The sequence below is a fragment of the Morone saxatilis genome, unplaced genomic scaffold, assembly GCF_004916995.1.
Source record: "Morone saxatilis isolate NCDOM2014 unplaced genomic scaffold, NCSU_SB_2.0 Contig8, whole genome shotgun sequence".
Taxonomy (NCBI): domain Eukaryota; kingdom Metazoa; phylum Chordata; class Actinopteri; family Moronidae; genus Morone; species Morone saxatilis.
The window spans coordinates 14,445,933-14,454,705 of record NW_023340257.1 but is presented as its reverse complement, the minus strand read 5'-3'; the positions used below and the strand labels follow the sequence as shown (position 1 = coordinate 14,454,705).

The 8,773-nt window shown below is 39.4% G+C and overlaps 2 protein-coding genes across 4 annotated transcripts in view; one reads left to right on the top strand and one right to left on the bottom strand.

Annotated features, from left to right (window-relative positions):
• Positions 1-4,041, top strand: part of cbl (Cbl proto-oncogene, E3 ubiquitin protein ligase) — a 35,222-nt gene extending 31,181 nt beyond the window's left edge. Inside the window, 1 exon segment of the mRNA XM_035679718.1 lies at positions 723-4,041. Coding sequence (XP_035535611.1) covers positions 723-1,018 — 296 coding nt within the window. The 3' untranslated portion in view covers positions 1,019-4,041.
• Positions 4,042-5,464: 1,423 nt separating this feature from the next.
• Positions 5,465-8,773, bottom strand: part of mcamb (melanoma cell adhesion molecule b) — a 36,730-nt gene continuing 33,421 nt past the window's right edge. For all 3 annotated transcript variants that reach the window (XM_035679699.1, XM_035679700.1, XM_035679701.1), the window contains 2 exons: positions 7,343-7,454; positions 5,465-7,232 (listed from right to left, as the gene is read on the bottom strand). In XM_035679699.1, coding sequence (XP_035535592.1) covers positions 7,230-7,232; positions 7,343-7,454 — 115 coding nt within the window. In that variant the 3' untranslated portion in view covers positions 5,465-7,229. The remainder of the gene's footprint in view (positions 7,233-7,342; positions 7,455-8,773) is intronic.

Below are 8,773 nucleotides of genomic sequence, written 5' to 3'. Positions count from 1 at the left end.
AAGTGATGCCTGTCTGTATATTGACCACTTAAATGTCAGAGTCTGCAAGGTTGTGTGGAGGTTTGACTGCAATTAATACAGCATTAGTGGCCTTAGCAGACCTGGCACCTTCTGTAGGAGGTAGGAAGGTGCCGGAGAAATGGACCATGAAGAGCTGGAGCGGAGCCTCCTTTAGAGGATTTTGGTGGAGACACTGACGAGTGATGACATGATATTTCCTGGCCGATGGTGCTAATATGAAGGCCCTTTGGTCATTTTTTGTTGTTTCTTCATGAGACGGCCTCTTACTTCTCAGAGTAATCTCCTTGTCTCTGCAGTAAGCTGACATTTACTACCTATGATGACTGTTGGGTGTCTGAGTGGTCCTAAAGACCTAAACTTTGTATCTGAGGACCAATTAAGGGGCTCTCAGAAGAGCTGACAGGCTCCCGGATCCTAATTAGACTCTTCATAAAAGCTTTATTAAAGGTTGCTGCAGTGGAAAAGGACAACCAGTTCACCCTATATACAGTATGATTAAAAACGTATAGCTTACCTCAGACAAATCTGCTACAAGTGGCTAATTATAGTGATCAGGATCTTTTTTTTTTTATTTGTAACCTATAGTGACCCTTTAGTGTATTTAAAAGTAATTTATGTTCTTTTAGATTTGACAAAAAACTAGTGTTCCAGACCTTTTGGCTTTAAGGGCGTATACACACTCACTCTCTCCGTTTGTTCAGCTTTCTCAGAGCCGGTAGAAGCACCAGAGAGACCTCCAAAGCCCCTGCCCAGACGAATCAACTCAGAGCGTCGACCCAGCCCCGTCCCGCCCGTCCCTGCTCCACCTAGTAGTGGGGCAACAGGAGGAGAAGCCAACCCTCAAATCAGTAGCGAGATCGAGCACCTCATGAGTCAGGGATACTCTTACCAGGACATCCAGAAAGCACTGATGATTGCACAGAACAATATCGAAATGGCCAAGAATATCCTACGTGAGTTTGTCTCTATTCCCTCCACCGCGCATGTTCTTACATAGCACACTCCTTGTGTCTCTCTCTCTCGTGTTTGCTCTCTTGCCCTAGCTTGGCCCAGCCTGGTTGGGTTTAGGTTGGCACAGCCCAGCCCAAAGCCCAAAAGCTCATTGCCTGCAGCACTACCTCCGGTGCTGGTCGACGCCCTACGCCCCTGTGGATTTTTAACTGGCTGTTACTCCAGCGAGCTCACGGCATCTCTGGGAACTCCGCGCCCTGCACTCCATGCGCTTTCAACAGTGTCTGGCCTTCTTTAAACTGCTACAGCAGGCCTCTTCGTTGTCAAGGACATCTCCGCAGGACTGACTCGGCGCATGCGGAACAGTGACGGGACGCCACGTGACGGCAAGACTTTTTGTAGGAATCCTGGGAAGACCGATTCTTCTCTTTCATGTCGAAGCCTCTTGCTGAAAATGTAACCAACACCTCACAAATAAAACTAAAAATGTATGTCTATATGAAAATTTAATATATGAGTAAATATATATTAAATGTGTGTAATATATACAGTACGTGCATATACAGTGTGTAAAAATGACTTCAGCTTTGAGGGTCGCTGTTGGTACAAGCGATATGGGTAGACGGGGACCAGATTAAATGGGGGGGGGGTTTGGCCCTTTTCTGGCGGACTGAGGGGTGTGAGAGTGCAGAGAAACACATGCTAGGAAGAGGAGGAGTCGGGGTATCTTCCTCCATTAGGATGTGTTGGTCGGCAGCAGCTTAGAAGACGTGCAGCAGAGCTTTTTCACGATGAATTCAGTCTGTTATGGCCTTTGATTAACAATGTTGCTTTGGTACTTTTTTTTAGAAAAACATGCTTGTTTTGTCGTGTTGTATTTTTCAAAGTAGCATGACGATGGTTTCAGGTCTGATCTGTTTGTCTGGCAGTGTGTCTGTGTGTCTTTTGTGTGTGTCTTTGTGTGTTTATGTATGTATGTGAGCATGCGTGTGTGTGTGCGTCTGCCAGACTCTACTCCTCATGACCTGCTCTCAAACGAACCCCTATTCCTGTACAACATGAATGTGGAATTACAGTCAGTATACTCAGACTCGTGCTCTGGAAACGTACTACTGCTCTAACTCATATGACAGGGCCTGGTGTAGCTGTAGAGCCTGGCAGTGAGATTATTAGAGGACGTGCTAATGTCGACGACCCTGCAGTACCAGACAGGCTAGTGTTGTGCGATCCGTGGTGGCTGAAACGTTTTTGTTCTGTCTTCGTCTAACTGCATTGGCTGGCTGGTTCGGATTTCTGTCTCCAGCTCAGTCCAGTGTTATGAAACAAAAAAAATGTCATTGATTTACTTTGGTAATATATTATTGTAATATGATCATAAATATTGTTATTATAATTAATTCAGAAGTGCTTCACTGCTGCTACTATTGTTAGTGCTAAACAATTACGCCTTAAATGTACATTTGTGAATATTGTGTTTAACCGTCATCCTGTTTCTTTAAAGTGACAGTATCACCTGTGTTTCTCCAGTCCGTGATGTAGCATACTTGAAAGTACAAGCGGCTTGTGAGCCTGCAGCTCTCTCAAGCTGTCGACTCTTCAGTGTTTTAAACCTTTTTTTTTTTTAAATATATTCTCTATGGTTCTCTACAGGTAGGTCTGTCTGTCTACAGCAACAGTAATTAAAGCAAACAAAATGCTTTCGGTATGGAAACCAGCCATTTTGTATTAGTCAGGCTTCTCTTTCACATCAATTCCCTTCTCGCGGCAGTTCACCTCGCTGAAAGGGAGTGATTGCTGATCCTTTTTTTTAAGTAGGCTCATGGGTTTGCTGGCCCACCCCCAAGTCTACATTAGAATCAGTATTTGGGCCAACTGTAAGAACTAACTCAGGAATAATGTTTAACTAAACGAGTGGCGTTCACCCTGGCTGTCAAAACCCAGAGGAGACACATTGGCACAGACAGCTCACCTGCTGTCTGTTTATCCAGGTGACATGTAGCCAAAACTATCCGCTTAATGAAGTCACACAAGTAGCCTATTACCTTTTTTTTTCTTTACTTCATATTTTAACTTGCACATTTTTTGTATTGTTTCCGATGTTGGCAGGACTAGAGACAGCAGCTTCATTTCCAGGTACTATGAATGAATAAGATAAATAAAGCTTTTAGGTACATTGACTTGAACTTCTCCCAGCATATGAAGAAGAATGTTGTTTTTTTTGGGAGGGTTAATCATGTCAATAGCCCTGGCTTATTCTGGGTAATTCTGTCTGTTGACTGGAAGCTATCTCCGCGCTGTCTGGCCATCCTCTAGTTCTTTTTATTTTTCTGTTCCTAGTTGCCTTGAGAAACTTCTTGAATGATGTGTAATGGACGAGGAGGTCTCCAATCCTCAATACTGTACCAATGTTTTGTTGATGTTTTGAGGACAGCATGTCATTGTATTATTTACCTTTTTTTTATTTTTGTTTTTGCACAGTATACCAATTTGTGCTTTGATACTGTCACTCTAAAGAAAAGCTAATTGTGTAAAGTGAAAAAAATGGCTGTTTTATTTTCATTTTGCATTCCTGTACATGTATTTTGTTCCAAAGGTTTTGTTTACTTGTGTGAATAATTCTGTGAGCAGTGCCATATGTTTAGAGATCCTCACCATGTTTAGAAACAGGCCTTGTTTTTGAAGAGCGTTTGTAGGTATTGAGCTGTACCTGTTGATCTCTGAAGGCAAGATTGTGCAGTATTGCTTGTATTAATCTGTCTTCTCTTCCTTGTCGGCCGCATCAGGCCTCCTCTATGAGCACAAGTGCTGATCTGTGAAAGGTCTCGAGATAAACCAGGTCCTAGATCAGTGCTCAGCCTCAGAGATGCTGGATGCAGACCAGGCCCCGTTACCCTCAGTCCCCGTGTTGGGGTACTTCAACTTTCTGCCAGAAGAGGGAGCCGTTGTTCCATGTAGCCGTGTCGCTTCTCGTCAGTAAAAGGCATTCATTAACTTTTTGATGGTTTTTAAAGCTCATATCACTTTGGAAGTATGCACAGTGCTGTTAATAAAAATGATAAGCAAAAGCCATCACGTGTCTCTCTTCTCTACACACACATTCAAAGATCTTTAACTTGTAAATGCAGACAATGAGCTCAACTGAGACATTATAAACCTATTGATGTCTATCAGTATCTATTTCCCATACGTATCTTAAAATAAGGATACACAATCCATTTGTGATTACTCAATCATCTGCTAGACTTATTGAACAGTGAATTGATTCATTAAAGTCTTGACGGATGTAAAATAACAGTTATCAGATACTATATAACATTGAAGTACTGTGATTACTGTATTTAAAAAGACTTTAATGCACTTATAGTATAACATTGACAGGAATCATTACGCCGACTGTTAAAGTAGAGTTTGGATTGCAGGAGTTTAAAAGGAGCATTATAACATTGTTGTTTAGACTCTTCACTGCAGACATTTTGACTTGTCATAGCAGGAAAATACATTGGCTGCCTTTCCTCTAGGTGAGCCACTCCATGCTCACTCACTGATACAGCTTACTGAAAGACTAAATGGAATGGAGCCATCGTTATAATCTTATAATTTGCAGCTGTGCTTTTCCTGCTCTGACAAGTCAGAATGTTTGTTGTGAAAAGGGTTTATTGAAGTCGAGCAGGAGAGATGAGGAACTGAACAGGATGAGAAAGGACTCTGGAAGCAGCGCTAAGGTACAGACGTGATGAAACTCTCTGGGTTTTGAGGATGATGAACAGAGTGTTTTTGACAGTAGGGACGTTAAGAATTTACCAAGTGGTCAGAGCTGCAGACAGGTTCAATACTTCATATTTCTTATATGCTCAAAAGTTCACTAATGCATTTGGTAACTGCATTAAAAAGCAAAATCTGATTTGACTGCCCAGTAGTTGATTAAATCTGCATCATATCTGAGCCATTTATAAAACTCTTATGTAACTTAATAAAGCCTTCTGTGTACCGACAGACTTCTGAAGATGTAATGGGAATTTTAGGTCTGCAGGAGAAAGATGGGCTGCTGTAGTTGTCTGCATCTCACAGAAACTGAATAACTAAACCCTTTATTTACAGGTGCGTCATTTCCTAGAAATGAAAACGTTGTACTTATTGAAGAAAATTAGTTTCATTTAACCTTAAGTATATATTTACACATTACTTGTTTAATATCAGAAACTTAATTCTCCATATGTTTTGAACTGTATGTTTGCTTGTAGACAAATTCCACACTGATTAAACTAACTTTAATTTTAGTTTACCATTTGAACAAAATTTCTATTTGTCCTAAAATCAGAACCAAATTACATACAGTGGCTGTTTTGGGGGAAAACCTACTAGGAAGTTATAAAGAAATCTTCCATAAAACACAGACGTGTAAACCAACAGAACAAAAACCTGATATTAAAATGTCTGTTTTTTTAAAACACTGGCAGGAATAATATGTAACTTAAGACACATTCAGTCCTAATTTTCATTTAACAGTCAATCTTTATTTGGTATAATTTGCAAAAACTACAAACAATGAATTTGTTGGTAAATTGGTTTGAATATAATCAGTGAATGACACTCATTTTACATTTTACAACTCCAAGGCATTAAAAGGCATTTAATAGATTTCAAACACCCAAAACCATTTAACAGTGGTAGTTCTTCCAAACAGCAGAAAACAACAGACTAACAGAGGGTAGGAAGGGATCATACCTGCACACAACTGAGCGTATTGATTGTCTATAAATGTCTTTTGCATAAGTGGAGTCACAGTCATTCTCCCCTCCTCAGTAGTCATATACTGTAGTTACCAAGTCACTCGTCGTTATGTCTGATGGGGATTCTGTGTCTCTTTGGGATCCAACAGATTATTTCAAGTTTCAGTCACACATGAATTATTTCATTCATTAAACAGAAACATGTGTTTTCTTTTTTTTAAAGAGGGCAACTTCATGCCGTGAACCATATTTATGGACCAATAATCTGTTTTACCCTCATCCTTCCTCTTAAAGAAATAAAAAAATAGCAACAGAATTGCATTTCTTTCACATAAAGTCACATTAAACAAAACAACTGTTTCACATTAGAGAAACAAAACTGCATGAAGAGTAACCACAAAGAAATCAGTGCACTGAACATTAAATATAAACAACTAAGCATATAAAACGTTGCTGATATTTCTATAGGTTCTGATCAAATTTCTAAGGCATCTGTAACCTTTTAACTAGACTGTTGGCAATTCTTAAACCCAAACACACACACACACATATATATCAAAGTAAAGAAAACAGCAAATAATGTTAACCTTTTTAGGTCAAATATCGAACAGACTTTTCACCCGTCTCGCAAAAATATCTTCTTTAAAACACACAAACTGGGGAGTGTAAAAACTACTGTAAGCTGTAGAGAAGAGAAGAACTACAAAAGTGAATGATATGTGATTAAATGACCCCTAAGTTTATTTTCAGAGCTAAAAAGGCAACATTTTTGGTGAAGGCTGTAACTGGCTGTAAAGGGAAGCATCGTTGCATGCCCAAAAAATTCAGTGTACAGACTTCAGCTAAACAGGAAACATAGACAAAACTATTTTAAAAAATCACAACAAGACATCTAACTAAACTCCATAAAGACCAAAACAAAATAAAATCCTATCTGCTCAATTATTTTTGGTAGTTTTTTTTTTTTCAATGGTGTTATTTTAAATAAAGAAATATATACATAGATTATAATATGTACACTTGATAAAGAGCTATTTCAGGCTGCTCTTCAGTGATTGCTTTGCCTGAGGTGATGCTTAGTTGGATATAAAAACAGTCCCTGGTCAGTGTTGTGCTCTAATTAATGTTCTATGGACAATCAGCAGTATACAAGGCTCGTGGTTATGAGAACTACAGGCAAAGGATAGTCCTTGATTTGAAGGCTAAAGATTTGTTAGTAGAGTTACGTCACAGAGCGCTCTAATCATTTCTCTTTTAAAGCTCGGGGTTGCATTCCAACAGAAATGTGCTGGGATGTAAAGGACGGTAAGCAAAAGCTGAAGCTTGCAATAATTTGAGTCTCGGCTGTCCGTCGTGTTGTTAACTGACAGCTGAGATTTTCTCTGTGACATAACTCTGGGATAAGGAGCTGCGGTGGAAGCTTGAAGGCATTGGCTGGTCTGAGCCTGAGAGGGAAGAACAGGAGCAGCTTGTTGTTGCGTCTGCAGTCACCGCCTCACTTCTGCACGTCCAGCTACTCACCGCCGTTTACTGCAGAGGGCAAACGCAGACATTAAAACACGAGAAAAGACATGGGGCGAGGGTGTAATTAGATAAGCAGAAAAACAGCATCATCTTTCAGTTGAACAGTAGATATCTACCTGGTCACTGGGAGGTTGCTTTTCTCCGTTGACCCCGAGGAGCACGGCTTCCTCTGTGTTGTCGCTCTTCATCTCCACCACAATGTTATCTTTGTTGGACTTCTCTTTGGTGCTGCAGGATCAAAGAAACTCCTTAAATTCAGATACATACAAACTGTAATAGATCTTCTATCCAACCACAATGATGATTCATTGTTTTAATTTACTTTATGGTCTTTGAGGGGAAGTGGAAAGAAGCTGTAAACACAATAGTGACAAACATGTATTGTCACCTTTTTAAGTTGATATGGTGAACCTTTTATTGGTTTATCGTTTATTTGGAGTCATGTTTGTGTCATTCTGAAAAACCAAGTCCAATATTCAGTCTTTTTAGCTGTTTTTGGTCTCTACCAACATCTGAGAGAAATATCTGGCTCTTCAGCTGTTAAATGCCACTGTGTTCACCAGCTAGTTCCTAACTTTGTGCTGAGCTGGTAGTTTACAGTGGGTTTTAAACAATGGGCTTAAATATTTACTTTAGAGCTGAGGGGAACAACAGAGTTGGTGATAATTATGTGTTGGGTTCATCACTATAATGCTGCCTGTAATTATGTAAAATGTTATTTTAAAATTACACAACTATCTGGGTCTTTTGAGCAGTTCTGTCTCTGTATTGGGATTTCATTGTGTAGCTGATTTGACGCCAGTGCACAGAACAAAAATGTTTGCTGTGTCTGCCATCAGGGTCAAAGATCTCAGATGTGGATCTGGAGAAATCTAAAATGTAGCATGCATGGTGGCAAACAGCCTATGAATAACATTCACCACCGTAGCTGCACACTACAAGGAAAATATTATAAAATTAAAGGACCAGTATGTAGGATTCAGTGGCAGGTAGCAGCCATTTGTGTAGGAGAAACTATCTTTTACTAAATATCTGAAGCCAGTGTTTGGTTTGTCTGTTCTGGGCTACTGTAGAAACATGGCAGACTCCACAGAAGATGGATGATGGCTCATTCAAAGGTAACAAAAACAAGGATTCTTGGGATTATACACTAATGAAAACATACCTATGAATATTATTTTCCATATCTGCCATGTTTGTTGACAGAAAGCAAGAAAGAAACAAACAAAACAAAAAATTGTATTCTGATTTAATTGGCTGTACTGACTTTATAAACCACCATCTCCAGATCTGCTTTTCACATCAAAGAACGTATTTATATGAAAAATTTAGTTTTTTAATTTCCTTTACTCCACTTCCTGTTTTGTCTTTCTGCACACTATTCTTCTTTTATGTCTATTTCTGTCACCAAAAGCTAGTTAGTCTTTTAGTTACTATGACAAAGAACATTTTTAAATTCATAAACATATCTATAAATATTTGATGTCCAATACAAGTCAAGTCAAGTCAAGTCAAGTCAACTTTATTGTCAAGTATGCTATACATGC